This window comes from Pituophis catenifer, unplaced genomic scaffold, assembly GCF_029215685.1.
Source record: "Pituophis catenifer annectens isolate HBS135680 unplaced genomic scaffold, rPitCat1.0.hap2 SCAF_4, whole genome shotgun sequence".
In the NCBI taxonomy this organism is placed as follows: domain Eukaryota; kingdom Metazoa; phylum Chordata; class Lepidosauria; order Squamata; family Colubridae; genus Pituophis; species Pituophis catenifer.
The window spans coordinates 37,670,850-37,693,628 of NW_027256884.1; the positions used below are offsets into that span (position 1 = coordinate 37,670,850).

Here is a 22,779-nt window from a genome sequence, read left to right on the forward strand (position 1 = left end):
AATTGATCTTAGTTGCAATGCTATACAGAAATTGTTTATAAAAAAGGCAGCCCTTCATTACTCCCGTTGAACATTTTCTTTAATTCCAGCCCATAACGAGAGCATCTTTAAATAATTATCTCCATCATTTGCAGCCAAGGACAAGGACTTCTGAGGCCTGCGTGGGAAACTACCATCTGCCTGCGATTACCTCTGATTATTGCAGGCAATGTCCTTGCACTGTCATCCTGACACTCTGAGCCACAAACTCTCTTTCCCAAGTAAAACAGGTGGTGAACAAGAAGAGACCTGTGACTAAACTATATAGAAAAACAAAAATGTTTGCTTCTTCTTTTTTTTTTTTTTTTACAATTCTTTTACAATCGAAACAGAGTCCAGGGAGTCGGAGCGTAGTTTCCTCTTTAGAAGGAAAAGCATTATATAAATAGCAGTGAGATGTCTGGGATCAAGGCCCGCAGCGAAAAAAAAAAAAGGGCAAACTGCAAGAGTCGCGTTTAAATCCCAGCACCTTTTATCCTTCGGAACTAGGCTCCGATCGCCTCTGCCAGCTGGCCCTGCCTTAGCAACCGCGCCGTCTCTAGCATCAACGAAAACGGGGCGGCTGCTTTAAGCAGGACGAATCGCTGCAGCGCCCTGGAATTCGCCGCGTTTGCTCGTCACAATGGGATAGAAGCGGCCTGATAGCCCGAACCAGGTGAGGCGGGCCTCCCCCCCGTGGAGAGCCGCGCAGGGGTGCTAGTAGCCTCCCTATTACCTTGCACGGAGGATTCCCAGAATGGGTGGAAAGCTGGAGACCTGGCTGGCCGGGTAATGCCACCATTCGTTTCCAGTTAATGCATCTCAGGGACTGAGTTCCCCTCCTTTGATGACCAAGGAGCTTCGGGGTACGAATGTCAAGCAGCATCTTGATATATAGATAGTAAACATTAATTGGAATATCCACTTTTCTTAATTAGTTTTCGTAGGGGCCGCATGTTTTGATTGTATGATCCTTAGATTTGTGGGGGAGAAAATTTAATTTGTTGGGGGGGGGGGGGGAATGCAAATATTCTGCATTGAAAGTTAGGGCAATACAAGAAATGTAGCTAAGGAATTTTAGAGGTAAGAAAATGGATAGTTCCGCCTGCTCTCCATTGCCTTCTGACCAATCCATGCAGCATGCCACAAAGAACAGGCCTGCCAAACCATGATTTGCTGGCATACCTTCCCTCCTGTCCGGTTTGTGAAATGGCTGTAGGTAAACTGAACAATTTCTGCAAAATATATCTTTTCTCAGCCTAATTCTACAGCTACCGGACCTTTGCTTCTAGGGGAAACTTTTTTTCATAATGGTCTGGGTCTTTGTATCCAAATTTGAAACTTTTGCTAGGCTTTATCCTCACGTTAATTTGCATAGGCTTTCTTCAGAACTGCAGTTCTGCCAGGATTTTAATGTGCTGATAACATTAATGTGCTGGATCAGACATCTGAGAATCCTGTCTGTCTATCCATTTATTTATAAAATTTATTGGCTGCCCAGCTTACCATAAGGTAACTCTGGGTGGCTTACAGTCATTAAAATATATATCTACATTAACACATAAATAAATTAAAACCAAAGACTAAAATCTAAGGACATGTGGAGCGGGTGGGGCAGAATGCGGGGAGGTGGGATCTGTTGTTACTTCTTCAACCACCTCCATTGTGCTGTTCTGCCATATGGGTCTTTAGGCCCATATGAAAGGATAGGAGGGTTGCGGCCAACCCAGGGGTGAAATCCAAATTTTTAACCCTACCGGTTCTGTGGGCGTGGCTTGGTGGGCATGGCAGGGGAAGGATACTGCAAAATCTCCATTCCCACCCCACTCCAGGGGAAGGATACTGAAAAATCTCCATTCCCTCCCCACTCCTGGGGAAGGATATTGCAAAATCTCCATTCCCACCCCACTCTGGGGCCAGCCAGAGGTGGTATCTGCTGATTCTCCGAACTGCTCAAAATTTCTGCTACCGGTTCTCCAGAACCTGTTAGAACCTGCTGGATTTCACCCCTGGGTCAACCTCACATGGAAGTGGGGGCAAGATGTTCCAGAAGGCAGGAGCAACAGCAGAGAAGGCTCACCTCCTGGACCCCACCAGCCGGAATAATTGGGCTGATGGGAGCATGCCTCCTCTGCTGGCATGAGTGGGATGGGTCAATCCCAGTGGGGTGAGACGGTCCCACAAATAACCCATGCCAGGAAGGGCTTTAAAGGTGACCACCAATACCTTGAATTGCACCCAGAAGCAGACGGGTAACCAAAGCAGCGTGTGGAATAGTGGTGTTACAGGGGCCACTCTTGAGGCTCCCAAAGCTGCCTGTGCCACCACACTCTGCACCAGCTGTAGCCTCCGAATGTAGCCTTAAGTGTCACAGACTTAACCAGATGTAAATACAAAGTTCAGCAGCATGGTAAAAAGTAGGTGGCCCTTTTCCACTGCCACCGTTCATCACATATGAAGAAGATAGAACAAGACTTGCACCCAGGACTACTTCAGGACATCTTAACATCTGAGCCAGAATTTGATATTCCAGAAGACAGTGTTATAGCACCAGGGCTTAGGGACCATATTATTTCAGTGACCATATTTTCTTGAAAAATAAAAATAAAAGGACAAACTTGAAAAGGGAGCAAAATCTGAAAGAGGCTCCGAAGGATAAACAAATTTAATTGTTTATGTTTATAACCTTGCTTCACAACAGAAAAATTAAGAGCAAAACGAAGAAAGCACTTTACAGAGGTATTTTTTTAAAAAATAAAAGTATCTAAACTCAATTAAAATACGTAAAACTATACTTTAAAAGATAATTTGAATTTCCATATTTTTCACATGAATATGAAAGTATGCATTAGGTGGTATCGTTAAAAGTTAAAATGACCAAAATAAAGGAAAACAGTGAACTTTTGAAAAATAAATCTAAAGGACAGTTATCTGAAACAAAGGACTGTCCTTTATAATAAAGAATACACCGCCACTATACTGCTAATGACATATGAAGGGAAGTACACACAAACATTGTATTCTTTGTTATAGTTCAAAATCGGGGACTTTAGGCCAGGGGTCTCCAACCTTGGCAACTTTTAAGACTTGTGGACTTCAACTCCCAGAATTCTGCGAGTTGAAGTCGCAGAAGCTTTTAGTCTGTTTAACGTAACAAAGGTTGATCCTGGCTCAAACTTCCTGTTCAAATACATTCAGAACCTTTTTGCAAGAGAGAGAGAGAGAGAAAAAGTTCCAATGTTTCTCTCACTTTCCGCCATTTGTAAATTGGTTTAGTGTGAAGATCAGGGAATGTGATGTGCTAAACAACTTCTGTGTGGAAATCTTAGTTTCTGTTGATTCTCAAATAAGTTTTCCATGCTTAGATTTGTGCTTTCTCCTAAGATATACAGGTAAGTCCTCAACTTACGACCACAAATGAACCCAACATTTCTGTTGCCAAATGAGACAATTGTGAAGTGAATTTATCCCATTTCATGATCTGTCTTGTCACAGTTGTTAAGTGAATCTTGCTTCCCCATTGACTTTGCTTGTCAGAAGGTTGCTATAGGTGATCACATGACCCTGAGACACTGCAATTGCCATAACTATGAGTCAGTTGCCAAGTTCCCAAATTTAGATTGTGTGACCAAGGGAATGCTGCAACGGTTGTAATTGTGAAAAACAATCATAAGACACTTTTTTTCAGTGCCATTGTAACTTTGAACAGTCACTGAACAAAGTATTGTAAATTGAGGACTACCTGTAGTCATAAATTCAATGTTTTAAGCATACTGATTTTGACATATTGCATTAAGCCATGATTTGTTTAACAGATGTGGGGAAAATATCCATCTGGTTCAATTCCAAGCCGAGAGAAAGACACTGGAAACATGGAGACTGATTGGAAAGAGGGTTTAATGATGAACAGAACCACTAAGCACATGGTTCTGGTGCAGCTGACAAAATGGAGTTGAGAGTGAAGGGTTTTTATACCTTTTAAAGCTTTGCACTTGAGCTTCCTGTTCCTGTGCAAGAACATGTATTCTATTGGGTGTTGTAGGGGTTATGTAGGGGTCATAGCTGGCTCTATAGATTGTCTGAGCTCCCAGGTTTGGTTGAAGTTTGCTGGGGGTGATGCAGTGAAGGGGCTTGTGTTCTGAAAGAGTGTTGGGTAATTCCTATTGTGGCTTAATGGCTTTCATCCTGTTTTGGCTCTTGGGTGAGGGTATTTGCTTATGAATAGAGGTATCTAGATACTTGTCTTCTTTCAATAAGCTCTTTATCGCTTAAATGCTGACATCTGTGGGCTATTAAGGAAGGTGGGGGTTGCTTTCTGTCTCTAAAAAACATGTTTCTCCATTTCTCATTTAGGGAAATATAATATTCTACCTTTTTTAATATTCCTCAAAAATTTTTATTCTTCTAGGAGGGAAGCTTCCCAGACAGGATTCATGGATTAACCACAGTTGGCTAGATTCCCAGAAAATTATTAAATGCAATCTATTTTAAGAGCAATGCAAAACTCTGTTCTTTAGAATCCTGTAATATCAGTATTCTATACTGAGGTCATCCATGGATAAGGAGGCTTTCCACTGCAGAGAGTCATGCGCTGCCCAATATTTACATGGCATGACAATAAAGGTTATCCTTATTGATATACAGCCAATTCTGTTTTAATTCATTGCTTAAATCTGTTTCTTAGTACACGTTTTCTTCAATGTATGACCATTTGTTTAATGACTGTTCAAAGTTATGATGGTGCTAATTGTTGTTTGTACAGCATTGAATCAGCATGTTTAATGATCCTAGTCAATTATGATTAGTTCTGTCTATTCATGTGCAACAATAGTTTAGCTAGCGTTGACTATTGATAAGAGATTAATTCTTGGAATAGTGCATGGCAGGCTAGCATTTCTGTTAGCAGTATGCATTTCTCTGCTGGCAACCCAACACCACATTGTGACAGTGGCTTGTTAACACAACTTTTCTGGGGATTTTGCCAGAAGCAAATTATTTGGTGTTAAGGGTAAATGTTTGCACATGTCCTTTATTGTACACATATATCGAGGATTTTTTGTTTATTAACTAGTCAATCCATCAACAGCTGTATTTTAAAAGGTTGCCAAGGTGACTGTTGGTGCTAGTGTTGACTATTGCACTGTTGTGATTTGGATCTATGACAGAAGCCATGTAATTGAAAAAGTATAATCGAAATAAAAAGGTTGACAGGCAGAGTGATTTAGGGATTAAAAATAGGAAGTAGAAAGCCAACAAGAGTTTCTGAATTCCAATCAAAATGAATGTTCCCACTTAGGCTACTAAAATGCTCAATTTAGATATGGCATTGGAAACAAATTTCTAGGTTTGGAATGATCTGGGATACATTTCTTCCTACCCGCCTTTTAAAAGCAGTATTACTTTATATCTGTCTGTGGTAGGTATTGGGTTTCTGGTGAAGCCATAATCCACGGCTGAAGTGCCATCTCTGATATGGAGCAGATAAGAACAAAAGAGCAAGTAGAGGGTAATCATTTCTTCGACTAAAGCACCTTAATCCCTGCCTGCAGACCTACTTTCTGATTTCCTGTGGTTGGATTTTCAAAATATACATCCTAAAATGTGGTTTGCTAATTAGTGTTATGAAAACTCAGGGCCTTGGATTTAGCAAACTATGGCTCAGTCAACCACGACAATTAAATGATTAGGAAATGATTTACAAGGGGTTAGAATTTTGTTTGAATACAGATGTCTGAAAGTTGAACCTGAAAGAAGTCTGGACTGGGTGCCTTGTATGTGTGTGTGTTATGTATGTATGTATGTATGTATGCATGTATGTATGTATGTATGTATGTATTGTATGTATCTATATCCTTTGTATTTTACACATTTTGAAATCTAATAAGGTTGTAAAAAACTTTCAGGAAATGATATCAACGAGATGCACTAAACTATACACCGCTATATATAAATTATTGGTTTAGTGCATCTTATTGATATCATTTCCTAAAAGTTTTTTTTTAACAACCTTATTAGATTTCAGAAAAGTGTAAAATACAAAGAATGAGAAAAAAGAGAAAAAATGGAGAAAAGTGAGGGAAGCAGGGAAAAAGCAAAATTAGGGAGTACAGACAAAAAGGGGAAAAAAAGGCATAATCTGTTAAAGGAAAACAATATTCGTGCAGCTAATAAATGAGTGTAAAGAATGAGGCAGATGAGCTTGACCGAAATATGTGAATTCTGTTATCAAAGCAATATCATCAAAGGAAAAACAGATCTCACATTCACAACAACAGAAAATATGTAGAAGAGGCTCAGGCCAACTCCCTAATTCACATGAGGATAAGAAGGAGAAAGACATACCCCACAATCAAACTTGCAAGATTTTGTTATTACAAACAAACTTAGTGAAAGTATTTTTAGTCTTTCTGTAAAATTGACTTGTGCGTTGGTCTAACTGGTAGGTCTGACAATGGGGCTCTTCCTTGCAGACTTTTTCAAACTTTTTGTTTTGTTAATTTTTTCCCCAGAGTCACTAATTAAATGAAAGATTTATTTTAGTTTTTTAAAATTTTGTAGAAACAATCCTGGCAGTTGACAAATTCAATTTCTTATATCAATCTATTTGCAGTCAGTAATTTGGGCACCAAACCAATACTGAGATTGCCCAAAGTGTTTGCCATCAGACATCCAATCTATATCAATTGACATCTGACCCTGTCAACACAATCTTGAAATAGTAATAAGTTTATAGTGTAATTTTAATGCTATATAGTGCTACCTGTGTTTTATGTTCATGATCCATTCTTAATGATTAGATGAAATAGATTTAAAGGGAAATCTATAATAATATGAACAGTTCTCTGTGAAATTGTTATGATTTCAAATCCCAATTCATTCTCCCAGAGTTTTAAAAAGTTGTTGGAAAGAACCTCTTGTGTTTTGTTATAAGGGTTTTATGTAATCTCAATCAGATTCCTTTTCAGGTAATACTTCCTCCATGTAACCAACAATGATGCGGCAAATACAGGTAGTCCTCAATTGAGCTTTGGTAGTACAGTGGTTTAATGCACCCTGTTATTAACACAGCTGCCTGCAATTTCTGCAGGTTCGAATCTTACCAGGCTCAAGGTTTACTCAGCCTTCCATCCTTTCTAAGGTAGGTTAAATGAGGACCCAGTTTGTGGGGGCAATAAGCTGACTTTGTATAAATATACAAAAGTATGAAGGCTATTGCTTAACACATTGTAAGCCGCCCTGAGTCTCCGGAGAAGGGCGGCATATAAATAAAAAACAAACAAACAAACAAACAAAAACCTTACAACAGTTCATTTAGTGACTGTTTGAAGTTATATCATTGAAAAAAGTGACTTATGACCATTTTTCACACTTTACAGCATCCACATAGTCACATGATCAAAATCCAGATGCATGGCAACTGACTCATATTTATGATGATTGCTGTGGCCCTGGGTCAAATCAGGATTCCAGATTCATTTAATGACCATGTTACTATTTTAACAAGTGCATTGATTCACTTAACTGTGGCAAGAAAGGTCATAAAATGGGGCAAAACTCATTTAACAAATGTCTCAGCAACAGAAATTTTGGGCTCAACTGTCGTCATAAATAGAGGTCTACCTGTACTAGCTTATATTATATTAACTATTCGTTACTTCATTAGGGCAGAATGCTTGGCATGCAAAAGGCACACAACTAACTTTCTGTATGCAAATTTGCATCTTAGATGCTTAAAATCACTGCCATCTACATGATCTAACCAGGTCAGTGATCGGAGCTAGCATCTCTAATTGTATATGTATTAAGTGTTTTTAAAGTGTCTCTCTAAATATTTACTGCCTCTGTGGGTAGTATGAGATTTTATTATTTTTTTATACCTTTCAAATCTACAAATTATATAAGAGATTACCTATCTGATTGATTTGATCATTCCTTTTCAAGCATATATATAAAGCTAGATAAGCCTTTCCTAATTTAGCGCTTTCCAGATATGATGGATTTCAATTCCTATCATTCTCAAACAGGAAATACTGATTAAGGTATCTATGCTATCTGTAGGAGACAGCCATTTGCTGCATTTGATAGGGTGGGCATGCGTCTAGTCCTTTTCTTTGAAGATTATCAGCTGATGGGGACTAGGAAATGTGCCTTTTCTGTGGCAGTCCCTGCCCTACAGAAATCATTTTCCCTGAACTTCTACAGATCTCTACCCTCCTAACCTTTCCTAAAACACTAAAGACCTGACTCCCATCCTCCCAAAGCGCTGGGATAAAATGAGGTGACTACACATCAGAAGCTTGACTCCGTGACTTTTAATAATTTTAATATGGTTTTTTTTTTGTCATTTTAATTTTTGATTGGAAACTGCCCAGAGTTTGTTGTAAGAGAGATGGTAATTAATTAATTAAATAAAATAAAATGAAATAATAAAAATGATATTATATTATATTATATTATATTATATTATATTATATTATATTATATTATATTATATTATATTATATTATATTATTATATTATATTATATTATATTATATTATATTATATTATATTATTATATTATATTATATTATATTATATTATATTATATTATATTATATTATTAAATTAATTAAATTAAATTATTAGATTAGATTACATTTATGGGAATTGATGAAAGTTGACGGACTGGGGGACTTTTCAGAATTGTGAGCCCATGGTAGAATAATTCTTATTTTAGGAAACTATGGACTTTAAATTTAAGCAATTTAATATTGGTGCTTCTAGGCAGCCAGAATCGTTTAGCCTCCACAAGAAATAGAGCCTCCAAAACTAATTCTACCACCTTAAAATAGGGCCAAAAAGGCAGGCAATGTGATTAGCACAGAACAGCTATAATTCAAGTGTTTACCTTCTACTTAAATAATCTTGTGGCATTTTAAAGACTATTAAAAATTCACTACAGCATAAGCTTTTATGCTGTGCAAAAGTATCTTATAATTTGTGAAAGATGATGGCATCATAAATTTGTTAGATTTGAGGGAATCTTTCCATTTATTGTTGAAAAAATCTTTCAATTTATTGTTATAGAAATCATTAAATGTATAAATACCCATCCTAGATTAAGTTTGCTGAGACAGCCTTAAATTAATGCAACCAATATAATAATTTATATTTGTTTTTATTACTGATTTAAGAGGAATGGAAGCCCAAACAAACTCTGTCCTTGGAATGACTGGCAACATGAGTAATCAACTTGCTTGGAGTAAACGTGAGTATCTATTAAATGCTTACTCCTGAAATTTCTACTAGGCATGAGTAGTTTCTCTCGACAAGAAAATAGCATTATATTCTAGTATCTTATGGCAATGGTGCAGCAAAGAAATAATTTTTTCTTCAGGACTGCATGTTTGGATATCCATGTAAATAACAAGTGGAATTCATAACAGTACAATAGGACTATTTTTCTTCCTACTATGGCTGGAGTATATCCTTGGCAGAATTACTCATTCCATTCACTCCAACAGGAGGGCCAAAGAATTATCTTTGAGATTAAGTTTCTCACTAGTTGTTCCATTCTCCCTGCTCTGGTAAGCAGGCCACTTGCAGGAGCTCTCAGCTGATCTTGCTTTTCCTTTTCCTTTTCCTTTTCCTTTTCCTTTCTCTGGTAGAGTGCCTTGGCCTCTGAAGACCCAGGAAGTCCTTTGCTCTTCCTGTAAATATTGGAATAATTTTTAGTTGTTTAGGGCCATTGTTCTCAAGGCTTGGCTTTTTGAACAAATGGCTTTACCAGAAGGCAAAACAACCAGTTATGAGGTCTATTCACCCAAAGGACTATCTTCAATGAGGATAGTTAGTTGGTTGATAGCAGACATTCTCTATGCTGCTTTGCTAAAGTTGGTGAGATTTTCCTTAGTTTATCTGAGAAGGCAAGGGACTGAGAGCTCGGAACAAGACTGAAGAGAACTGCATTTTCCTCTTCCTTCTTAATCAAGGCAATTAGTCTCCATCTGGATTTTTTACCATATGTAAGCGATGTAGTGCTTCCCAAGTTCACTTTTCTACATGGTATCCCAGAAAGGTCCTCCCTCAAAAGAACCTAGAGGTATCAGTAGAAGTCTTCCTTGGAATTTTCACTCTTTTATCTGTGAAGGTCTAAAAGTAAAAGGAGCACCGACAGATGCCGTCCATTGAAGTAGAGGACTAGCACAGTTTTTGTAGGTTGATTGCAGGTTCAAAATTGTGTAAAAATTTCAGCAATTTGCAAAAAGTTATGCTGGAGAAATGCAGCAATCATAGTGGTTGGAAGTTCTAGGATCTATAGTGTGTTACAGGGATATTATTACTTTTAGTAGTGAATAATTCGTTTATCAATGATAGCTTTTTTAAAAATAAAAAATAATAGGGAAGAAAGGGGACATCTAAATAAGTTTGCTATAGATAAGTTTATTTCCCTTTATAGAGGTTGCTGTTAATGGAAAGACTAAAAAGGAGCATGAAACATCTCAGTCACTTGTTGCTTTTAAGAATGCAATGGAAGCAAAAGAAAGGACAAATGATGTCCGGTGGGACTTGGATGTACAAACTCTGATTTCTTCTGCTAAATGGCTTCAACTTTATGGACTCAAGAAGAACAAGATGACTTTTTCTCAGATTTTTTCCCAAATTGGATTCCAGCACAAAGAAGGTATTCCTAAAATATGACCGTGCAAAGAGATCTCTATTGTGTTACAAGCTGTTGCTTCTTTTGTTGTTTAGATGTCCCTTTTGTTAATAAATGGCAACATGTGTATGAGTTTGTAGCTTTTCCTTAGCAGGAGTTACTACTTCATGAACTTGCGAGAGACTGCGATGAAGAAAGAATGCACATGATGTAAGTTATACATGAACAACACTTTCTATTGTAGACTATGTCTCCGTCTTGGGAAAAATTGTGGCTTCACGATATGCAGATGGTCTGTACCATCAGTACAGGGCTGTATCTGATGGCAAGGTCTATAATGTAAGTGTGATATATTTATATTTTATTAGAAGTAATGAATTTCTTTCTTTTTTGAAGGGGAATGTGCAGCAGATAAAATGGTCTTTTGTCTAGCATGTTTGCTGCTTACACACATCTGAAGAATCTTTAAATAATGGAGTTGGAAAAAGCATCTTTTAAAGTAGGGAGTAAATTCTAAGGCATCAGAGCAAGGTGTAGCTTTCCAAATTCTCCCCAAATGACTTGGTCCCCTCCAAAAGCTGCCCAGTTTTTGGATAAGTGATGTCAGATGTTTATTTATTAAACATATTTCTATGCTACCACAGTTCAGATAAATCTTATTTGTACTGTGTTGATGATACTATCTTGATAGCCAAAAATGCAAAGGATCTGCAAGCTCTAATAATAAAAGTTAAGTACTAAAGTGAAAAAAAAAATGGAGCTAAAATTATAAGGAAGATGACACTAACGACACAGGTTGAACAACCAGCTTAGCATTAAGATATCAAAGTGATGAATAGCTTCTGCTTTTTAGGATCAACCATCAGTAGCAAAGAAACAAGCAGTCAAGAAATACACTACAGACTAGCAATTGGCAATGCAGCCATGAAGGCCTTAGAATAGATATTCAAATGGTGTGACTTACAAAGATCAGACTTGTGCAAGCCATGGTATTTCTTGTGACATTCTATGGAACTGAAAGTTGTACTTTGTTGAAGCAGACTAGGAAAAATACTGACACCTCTACACTTTGGTGTGGAAGATTTTGAGAATACGACAAACAGTCAAGAAAACAAACCAGTGGATCACTGAATAAATCAACTCAGAGATCTCCCTTGAAGCACACATGAGCAGTCTTAAATTATCTTGCATCTGACATATTATGTATATAAAGTTTATAAAGTTTATTGTCATTGTACGTATATACACAGTACATACAACGAATTTCACATAACACCCAGAGACCAAGCCCAACACACACAACACTCCCCAGACACACTGCCACCCACCAAAATTCCCCACCCCTAAACCACCCAAACATCCACACAACAGACCAAGTAATGCTGTCCAACAGCTCACTGATGGTGGCCCTTTAGTTCATTGTTGAGTGCAATTATAGCTCTGGGATAAAAACTATTCAAAAGACGTGTGGTCCGAGTTTTAATTGTTCTGTATCTTCTGCCAGAAAGCAACAGTCCAAATAGATTGAAAGCATGATGGGAAGAGTCTCTGAGGATGTTATGCAACTTCCTCAAACAGCGAGATTCGAAGATGTCATCCAGGGTTGGTAGCTGGAGCCTGATGATATTCTGGGCAGTTTTAATAATTCTCTGTAGAGCTTTTATGTCTGCTACAGAGCTGCTCCCATACCATGCAAGAATGCTGTATGTCAGGACATCTCACATGTCAGGTGCTGCGATAGTAGGACAGAAGTAGATGCTGAGATAGATTTATCTTCCTGAGCATTCTCAGGAAGTACAGCCTCTTCTGTGCCTTCTTCACAAGCATGTTAGTATTCATATTTTATGAGAGGTCCTCCGAGATATAAATGCCCAGAAATTTAAAACTACCAACTCTCTCCATCTCCTCACCATTTATGTACAATGGTAAATGTACATCTCTCTTCCTCCTGAAGTCAATTATAAGTTCTTTAGTTTTTTTGGTGTTAAGTGTAAGATTATTTTCTTTACACCACAATGTCAGCCCTTGTACTTCCTTTCTATATGCTGACTCATCGTTCTTATTAATGAGCCCCACCACTGTCGTGTCATCCACAAATTTAATAATTGTGTTGGTGTTACACAGTGGGGTGCAATCATGTCTGTACAAGGAATAAAGGAAGGGGCTTAGCACACAACCCTGGGGGGGCTCCTGTGTTTAGTATCAGAGTAGAAGAATGGTGAAGACCTAACTGTTTGGACAAGGCTGTAATGCTGGGAAAGGTGGAAGGAAAAAGAATAAAAGGTTGACCAGCAGCAATGTGGATGGACTCAGTTATAATGGTGATGAGTACATTGTTAGAAGACCGGAAAGGTCAAATTAGGAACAGATCACCATGGAGAAAATCTATCTATAGGATTGCTAGGAATCAAAATGATGGCCATAACCAACCAACCAACCAACCAACCAACCAACCAACCAACCAACCAAATCTAAATAAATAATAAAAATGCTTCAGAAATACAAAGAAAATAAAAATAAGGCTATATCAGATCAAATTGGGGAAAGGTCTCCAAAATTGCTTGGTCTTTAAGACCAGCACATCCTTGCCTTAGCCTCCCCTTGCCCCCAAATTCCTGAAGCAGAGATTGGTTTGGTAGCATTTTCTTCCTGTTAAATCTAATTTGGTTGAGCTGGAGCTGGACAGTGAAGGTGATCCTGAAAGCATCTGAATGTCAAATACTTTGTAAGTCAAAACCAGCATTTTAAATTGGACCTGGAGACCAATTCGTAGCTAATGCAGGATTCACAAAACCAATGTTATATGTTCCCAGTACCAGGAGCCCAAAGTATGGGGGCTCCTGCATTTTGAACCAATTGTGCTTTCCATACAGTGTATCCTTTATTGACAGTCCCATGTACAAATGCATTACAGTAATCTAGATGGGTGGTGGTATGGAAATAATAATAATAATAATAATAATAATAATAATAATAATAATAATAATAATAATAATAATAATAATTTTATTTATATACCGCTCTCCTCCCGAAGGACTCGGGGCGGTGTACAGCCAAAATTAAAACATAAATATACAATATCATAGTTAAAATTAATTAAAATCATTAAATAGTTTTGGCCGAATTTTAAAACCCAAAGTTAAAACCCAATTTAAAATCATTCAATTAGACAGCCTCGCCTGTCAGAACAGTAGGGTCTTGAGGCCACAGCGAAAGACCCGGAGATCAGAGATGTTACGAATATCCGGGGGTAAATCATTCCAAAGGGCAGGGGCTCCGACAGAGAAGGCTCTCCTCCTGGGTGTCGCCAGCTGGCATAACTTGGCTGACAGCACCCTGAGGGAGGCCTGTGGGAGTGAACTGGTTGTTGGGAGGCTGTTGGTAGCAGAAGGCGGTCCCGTAGCTATCCTGGTCCTATGCCATGGAACGCTTTAAAAGTGGTAACCAACACCTTGAATTGCACTCGGAAGACCACTGGGAGCCAGTGCAGCTCGCGCAGGAGAGGTGTTATATGGGCATAACGAGGTGCGCCCATAATCACCCACGCGGCCGCATTCTGGACCAGTTGGAGCCTCCAAGTGCTCTTCAAGGAGAGCCTTGAAGAGCATTCGGAGATATGAATTACTGATGCCAATTCCTCTTTGACAACATTCTGACCAACATTAGTTAGATCCTGTGTACAATTATTCAGCAGATAATACTGTTCCAGTATTCCTTTCTAAATCAAATGTTCTTTCAATTAAATAAATTCAAAAGATGACTGTGCTTGAAATAATATGTCTTCAGCAAACACAGAATATAATAAGCCATGTTGATCTGTTGGGAGGAAGGAAGGGAGAGAGATTGGGGGGAAGGAAAGAAGGAAGGAAAGAAAAAAAGAAAGAAAGAAAGAAAGAAAGAATTTTTCTCAGGTTTTCTGGTCACTATCTTGAAATTTAGTATTCTCTCTTTATTTAAATACAGTTGACAGCCAAAAAGAGTCTTCTTCTTAATTTTGCAAATCGTCTAACTGGAATGATTGAACTGTACAAACAAAGAATGGACTGGTTAACTTCTGAAAGTCGACAGGTCTTTGGAGTAATACAGGAACAGAATATCTCCATTGTTCTGGATTTTGGAACTGCTTCTTTAAGTGAGTTCAATCTCTGTCGAGAAGCACTTTCTATGGTCTTAAAGCAGCAAGTCACCCAAATTGAGAAATTTAACTTAATCCGGTAAGTTATCTACAGTATATTTTATTAGTGAGATATACTATTCTTTTTACCACTGCTCTTTAAATGGCAACAAGCTATTTGGAAAGACATATAAAGTATAAATAACTAAGGGAAAGTATTGCACATTTTTGCATATCTTTTAAACTATTTCTGAGACGAGAAGAATTTCTTGTCTGTTAGACGTAATAGAGGTGAGCTTTACTTGTAATGGGAAAGTGATCAAGAAAAAGAGCTGGAGCGGGGTCAGCTCCCAAAAGTTAGATTATTGCCTCCTTCATTTGTACAGTGCTTTCTCAAAGACAGGTGCCAGACCATGTGAATGAGCAGAATTTTGTCACTAATGTGCAACTCTGAGTGGCTTATGATATGTCCTGGACATTTGGCACCCTGATCATATATCTGTCTAGACATCAGAGAATATCTCTCTGCGTTCTGGTCTTAGGAATTCCCAGGCTTCCCAAGCGTAAATATATATATATGCTTCCTCTTGGTCCTTGAAAGAGGATAATGTAGCATTTCCTCCAAATATTTTAGTTACTTCCTTTGCAGGGTGGCTCAGGATCTTGTGCCATGGCAAGAGAAACCTGTTTTTGCTACCAAGGACTCTATAGAAGATGCCACTGAGTGGCTCTGGACACTGGAATACCTACCAGCTGTTTGTCACACTGGATCTACAGAAGCAATCTTGGAGGCACTGTTTGATCATACGGTAATCTATTTCCAGAAGTGTTCAGTTAGGACTAAGGATATCCCAATGAGATTTAACTGCAAGTACTGCAGGAATGAATTATGAGGGGCCCAAGTACTAATAAAAGAATATGGGGCTTATTTAGAAGGAATTTCTTTCAAGTTGTTCTGCAGGCTGAAGTTTACCAATAACAGATGTACATGACAGTGTCCTGTTCCGAAGGCAGAAGCTTTCTTTCTAATTCCCCTTGGAACAAGGGCAGAGAAATATTTCCATGACACCAAAGAGCTTTGAAATATATAGCCCTAGTTGGAATGATCCCTTTTGGTATATTAGGTGGAAATATACATGAGCATTTTTCCAGTGCATGCAGCCTTTCATAGGAACATCAATTAGAAAGTCTAATTAAATATAGAGTGGTACTTAGAAGTTGGTGAAAGCACCTAAATTTTCCATATTTAATTGGGTTCTCTTTATGTTGTTTTAGGGATTGTGGGAAGAACAGATCATGTTTTAGGTCATATTTATGCAGAAATATTGAAAGTGCAATAGGGTCTCCTAGTTGTCTCCTTAACACACACACACAAAAAAGCCACACTGTACTGGCTTGTTTGGAAACAATTAATTAGAAATTTCCTGATTAATTGTTCAAATGTACAAAGAAGTGTGAGTATGCCACACAGTATATCCATTCAAAATATTGAATGCTGATCATGCCTTAGTCATTTGAAGGTAGTCAGGTGCATCTGAAGCAGACATCTCTGAACTGTATTTGTTAAGACAGAAATCTTTTGTTAGGTAAAGGTAAAGGTTCCCCTTGCACATATGTGCTAGTCGTTCCCGACTCTAGGGGGCGGTGCTCATCTCCGTTTCATAGTCGAAGAGCCAGCGCTGTCCGAAGACGTCTCCGTAGTCATGTGGCCGGCATGACTAAACACCAAAGGCGCACAGAACGTTGTTCATAGTGTATATCCTAGTAAAATAAAGCAGCCCTCTTCCCTGTTAAGTATGGAGGCTACAGATTCAGCACCGAGGGCGTTAATGAAGTTTAATTCATTGAACACTGGCATCCATTCCTAAACCCAATGAAGCCAAAATCAGAAAGCATGCATTGTAATGTCATGAGGCAAGTACATGTTTGAGTCATAACATTGCATACAAGTATGCAAAGGCTGGTGTTTGCATCACAGCATTGTGACTCATGTTTTCTTATTTACCCCTCCTTGTCCATCCATGGATGTGTAAGCCATAAATTGCTGATACAAAAAAGTCAGGACTTAAATTAAAGCTGAGGATCACACAAAACTATATTACAGACAGGGAGATGTTTTTGTGGAGACTATATCCAACCTCAAATAGAAAATAGCTTTCTGCACTTCTGTTACAGAAATATAAACACAGCAAGTCCAGATATTGTAAATCATTCTGATAACACAGCATAAGGGAGAAATTTAAACAGTTTCCATTTCTGGAAAATGGAAGCTTTATTTATTTATTAAATTTATCAGGTCATCCAAGTTCATTGTGGCCTTGATGGCACACAATATGAAAACAATTAAAAACAAACAAACCGCAGAACAACAGGCATCTGGGGGAAAACTTACTTTAAAAAGAGCCACATGACATGACTCTTCTGATATAGGCAGTGGGCTCCACATCAGTCAATGAAAATGGTTTCTGAGATAGAACATGGACAAATTATCACTGTGTCTAGAGCTTAGAACCCAGTCACTTGCAAAACGTGTTATGAATGTGCAATTTTACAGGCATAGCATACAATTCCTGGCATTGTCTGTGGTGATGGAATTTGTCACCAAACTCTTCTGGAGGGCACCAAACTGAGGAAATTGATAAAAAGACAATCCATTTTATGGAGTAAGAAATAACTATTTTTAAAAAAAAACTATTACTTTTATTAAAAACAATCGATAAAACATCAATAGTGGTGCTTTGTGAAGTGATTAAAGTCATCTTCTGAAGTTGCTACTTGAGCAATGAAATAGATGCAGGCCCCAAAAACTCAGAAAAACCACTTCAAGCTCCTTTGCAGACCTCCACAGATGCCCATAAACACTTTCACTAGGACTTCTACCTCAGAGGCTTCAAACAATGACTTCAAAGGAAATCTTTCAGTTGCTTGGCAAAAATTCTCTTCAAATGGTTTGTGCAGATCCTTGTGTGTAATATTGATGTCATGCAGGTATCAGAAGCTCTTAATTTGTGCAACCGAATCTAGCCAATCCTAGATTAATCCTAATTCTTTCAGGTGATAAAATCTTCAAACTGCTCACATAAGAGGAAACATGGCCATAGAATAGTCATTCTTCATCCTTTCATTAAAAATGTTAACTTTGTTCCATGTAACTTTGTCCTCGTAAAACTGATTTTAGCTATCAAAAAACAATTTGTTCCTAAGCCTGTTTCTTCCTGACAATAGATGTCCTAGGAATGTATTGTTTCGGGACACAATTCACTAGTTATCTGAATTCAGAATGCTGGAACCCATTTTTTAAATTGTTATTACATAGTTTTAACATGTAGTAATTCAGTCCTATGAGCCCTTACCTGTAGTTTGCTGTAGTATGTCCAGCCCTCTCAATAATAACCCCTTCAAGAAAATGTATTTCTAGAACCGTATATGGATACAGGTTATAAAATTAGTAGTTCTGCCACAAGACAATCCAGTTAGAACTAAATATTTTTTCACACTTCTGCTTCTTTTAATCAAATAACGATGCACCAGAATCCCATTTCTTAAGTCTATACACTTTCTTTTTTCATTTTTAAAGGAAAAGTGTGATAAATTTATCAGGGCACCCAACTTAATTGTGGCCTTGGTGACACACAAGGATGACATTTGACACTATTCAAAATGTGTACTGTACAAGTCCACATGTGAATTGAGCATGAAGGCCCATATTGGTAATGTGAAGACTGCTGTATATCTTATCTTTTTCTGACTATTCTGCATGCTATGGGCATTTCTATCGTTTTAGCAATTATGTCAGTCAAAAATAGAAAGGTATAGCTCTGCTATGCATATTGATCATGTTGTGCAGGTCTTTGACCTAAAGGTCTGTAACTCTTTTTGTTGAATGACTTGTGCACTTCAGACAGAAGCCGTATACTATTTTGTCGTGGGTGATATACCAGAATGCGCAAAGTACTTGCTCGTACAGAAGATCTCAAGAAGTTTATGTCCAATCCATACCATATCTTTCAACGCTAGAGAAGAAGAAACAGTTGCTTTCTTAAAGGATCTGAGTCAGCTAACCACCGGCAGGTATGAAGTAAATGGGATATCTAACATTGTCAGCTCTATAAATCCCAATTATAAAATGTCCCTCTGTAGTTGCTTACACTGGTGCTTTCTAGCTAGATTAGACCACATTCTTCATGTTATTTTGGGATGATGGGAGCTGTAGTCAAACATATCTCCATGGTGGAAAAAGCTAGAATATACAAATCCTTGGAGTAGCAGTCATTTCTCCTATCTTAGTGACAAAGTTGATGCCAGGGTTGGTTGAAAAGCCATATTGGCTGACTGAAGAAAATACAGATCGCAAGCAATTGACTAAGTCCACATACTGCATTAAGCTAACATCCAATAAACTTCATGATGGCTTAGCATGATGTGTGAAACCAGCCATAGATAAAAAATAATTATGGCAAGGAATGCCTTGGTAGTCATTTCCAAGAGGCAACAATGGTGAAGGCTGAACCTTTATTTAGCTTTTTATTGAAGCAATAGCTAAACATACTGGAATAATCGAAATGGTTATGTCAGTCTGGTGTTCTGAAGGCATATCTATCATCTTTCCAGATAAAAACACTTAGAATATCTTTTCCAGTCAGTTCCTTTGCATGTGCTGAGCTGCACTTCCCAGATTTTCAAGGCATGATGGCCAGAGAGATTGAGGTACTGAGGTACTGGGGAAAAAAAGTTATTTATTAAATGTATATAGCTATCCATTTTATGGATATAACTCTGGACAGTGTAGCATAAAAAAACTAGAAATGCACATTTTAAAATAACTATCAAAAATAAACACATATATACGGATTTAAAAACTCATATCTCATAAAGCCATCTTGCAGGTTGCCTGTTTTCAAGGGATCCCCAGGCCTGGCTTGAAACTCACTTCTTGAAAGATTCCTGGAAGGCCAGTAGTGTCGATGCTAATTAAAAAAAAAATACTGATTGTAAATCTATAGTCTAGTGGAGAAATGTAGCAGCTGACTGAATGTGTAGTTCTATAGTTGGAAAGTTTATGTCAATGAACAATGAACAAGTTTTTTTAACAAGTTAAAAAAAAATCAGAAATGTTATGTTAAATACCATGACAAATGCCCTGATTAATGTGCACAAGATAAAAAATGAATATTGCAGAAAATATTTTGTTATGTAACTTGATTTCTTGAATGACTGTTGTTTTGGCACCTTCTTCTAAATGATGTTTCAGAACAGATTTTTTTAACTAGCTGATAAAGTCAGGAGGATATCATATTGCCCATGTCTGTTTTCCAGCTGCTTTGAAATTTAAATTATGTTTTTATCTTCTCAAGGAGCTTAAATTGGAATAGATTGTTCTCAGTCCCTTCAATTATAAAAACTATGTGAGGTAGGCAGGGTGGAAGAAGGAAAAATCCAAGGTCGTCTAGAATGACTACAGCAGCAACAGTACAGTATTGTTTTATTTTTAACACTTTTCCTCCTAAAGGAGGTTACACTCCAGATGTAAATTTATATCCTATGATTACAAATTAATATTGTTTACACTTCAGGTTCCATGCATTTGCTGAGAGGACAGATGAAGTGCTTGTGATAGGCCCTTCACTCAGTAAGAATGAGAAAGCTACCCTGAATTCAAGAAGGCTGAAAGGAAGACTCCCTTTAGGTAAAAGTAAACAAAATCAATGCTACCCTTTGACCTTAAAATCTTCAAATGCACATTTTTATCCGAGATTGTATATCAAATGTAGAAGAATAACACAACAAACCACTACAGAGAGAAAATGCCAGGGTCATAGTTGTTTAACAAGAGTAGCGTATCATGCTAAATTAGATATGAGAGTGTTTGCACATTTGAACATGAAAAAAACAGAGTGATGGTCCCTCATCTGTAGAATTCAACTTCTGCCATAAACATTAGGTGATCAAAGTAATTTAAAACTGCGTTGAAAAATATATGAAATAAAAGGCAGGGCTTAATATTAAATAAGAGTCTCCTAGAATTATCACTAGGAGCTATGAAAACATAATTTGTCCGTTTTGCAGCTTGTTCGAGCTAATGCTAAAGCCATTGTATCAAAAGCTATTGAAAGATCCTCAACAAATTTCAAGGCCATATTCTTCTGTCTACTAGCTGCAGGTTGTCTAAGTCAGTTTGTCTGCTGAAACCAGATTTGACACACACTCCAGTTATATTTACATCTAAAATTACCTAGAATTACTGATCAATGACTTGCTTCAACTGTTTGCTCATGTACATTTGCAACCTATATTATTTTATAGTCATTTATTACCAAATGTAGGGAGTATTGATAAGTATTATAAGCAAAGGTTGAACACATTATTAATAGACCACCCCTCTTCTGATTCTTTAGCTATGTTCTTATCAGGGGTGGGCTGCTGGTGGATCGCAGGGGTTCAGGAGAACCTCTAGCTAAGATTCTGTGCAGTTCGGAGAACCCACAAATCCCACTCCTGGTAGGCCCCGCCCATCCTGCCCCTCCCCTCCCAGAAGTCCACACGTGGCCAGTTTTGGATGCAGGTAAGTGCAGGGTGCATGCGGAGGCTCGGGGAGGGCAAAAAACGGGCCTACTGGAAGTTTGGGAATGCTGGAAATGTTTCTGGCCTCCAGAGGGCCTCTGGAGCCTTGGGAGGCCATTTTTGCCCTCCCGGAGACTCGAGAAAAGCCTCTGCAGCCCCCCACGCCATGGTGCAAGAGGCTGTGGCCACGCCCACCCAGCAACCGGGCAAACATTGCTAACATTTGCTAATATTTCTGAAGCCCACCCCTGGTTCTTCTATGACAGTAAGTAGGATTCAGTTCATAACCTCGGGAAGATTGAGATCTCTTCCATATGATCTTGTCTTCACCCACCAAACTCTTGAACAGTTTAAAGCTTACCTATATTTTTTCATAATATGAGAAGCTTTTAAATGGTGCCAGTTTACCAATTGGAGAGGATCAAGACCTCCTTCCTTCGTTACATTTATTTTTAAAAAATGTTGTGGGGGAAGCTGACAAATTGCTCCTTGCTCCCTGTTCAGTTAAGAAAAAAAATGCTAAAAACTGGAAGTCCGGGGTGGAAAGTCCAGAAGAAGTGTTCTTGTTAATGGGAAAATGGGCCACTCCAAACTCTATGGAATTCCAGCATTTCAAGTGGAAAGTTGAAGCAAGTTCTGATGCACCATACCAGAATAAAAAAACTCAGAACTGGCATCAGTTTTCTAATGTAGATGAGGTACAGGACCTGATGGAGCTAATCTGGGAGTGATGCAAATGTTATTTGTGAAAATACCCTGAGAAAAACCACACAAGAGACAAAAAAAGAGAACTGCAGAAAACACTGAGCGGGTGTGGGCTTTCAGTTAACTCAGTGTTGAAGACAAATGTCCAAAATGTTTGGAATTTTTCTAAGGCTATAAAGATGAGATTATAAGGAAGCAAATTAAGAATCTGGTCCTTATTCAACAGGACAGACTCTGAATGGCTTGATACAATGTTCTTGCATGTGGGCATGTGATAGGTACAAGTAGTCCTTGACTTACAACAGTTCATTTAAGTGACTTATGTTGAACTTTCACTCAACAGTTACGAACTTTGCAGCATCTCCATAAACATGTCGAAATTTAGATGCTTGGCAACTGGTTCATATTTACAGCATGACCATTGTAGTGTCCCAAGGTCATGTGATCTCCTTTGAGACCTTCTGACAAGCAAAGTCAATGGGGAAACCAGATTCACTTAACAATCGGGTTTCTAACTTATCAACTCCAGTGAATCACTGGCAAGAAAGGTCATAAAGTGGGGCACAACTCACTTAACAAATATCTTACTTAAGAACAGAAATGTTGGGCTCCATTCTGGTTGTAAATTGAGGATTACCTATATTAGCCTTCATATTCCTTAAGGGCTGCTTTGCTCAATGAATCCAATAGCAGGAACTTTTCAGATTCAGATGTCTGTATCTATAATGTGTATGCACTC

General features: G+C 38.1%; 1 protein-coding gene across 1 annotated transcript in view; it reads left to right on the top strand.

Annotated features, from left to right (window-relative positions):
• The first annotated feature begins 865 nt into the window (after positions 1-865).
• VWA3B (von Willebrand factor A domain containing 3B) overlaps positions 866-22,779 on the top strand; it is an 86,717-nt gene continuing 64,803 nt past the window's right edge. The window contains exons 1-8 of the mRNA XM_070943268.1: positions 866-884; positions 9,197-9,268; positions 10,460-10,684; positions 10,905-10,999; positions 14,624-14,874; positions 15,424-15,583; positions 18,676-18,845; positions 20,348-20,460. Coding sequence (XP_070799369.1) covers positions 866-884; positions 9,197-9,268; positions 10,460-10,684; positions 10,905-10,999; positions 14,624-14,874; positions 15,424-15,583; positions 18,676-18,845; positions 20,348-20,460 — 1,105 coding nt within the window. The remainder of the gene's footprint in view (positions 885-9,196; positions 9,269-10,459; positions 10,685-10,904; positions 11,000-14,623; positions 14,875-15,423; positions 15,584-18,675; positions 18,846-20,347; positions 20,461-22,779) is intronic.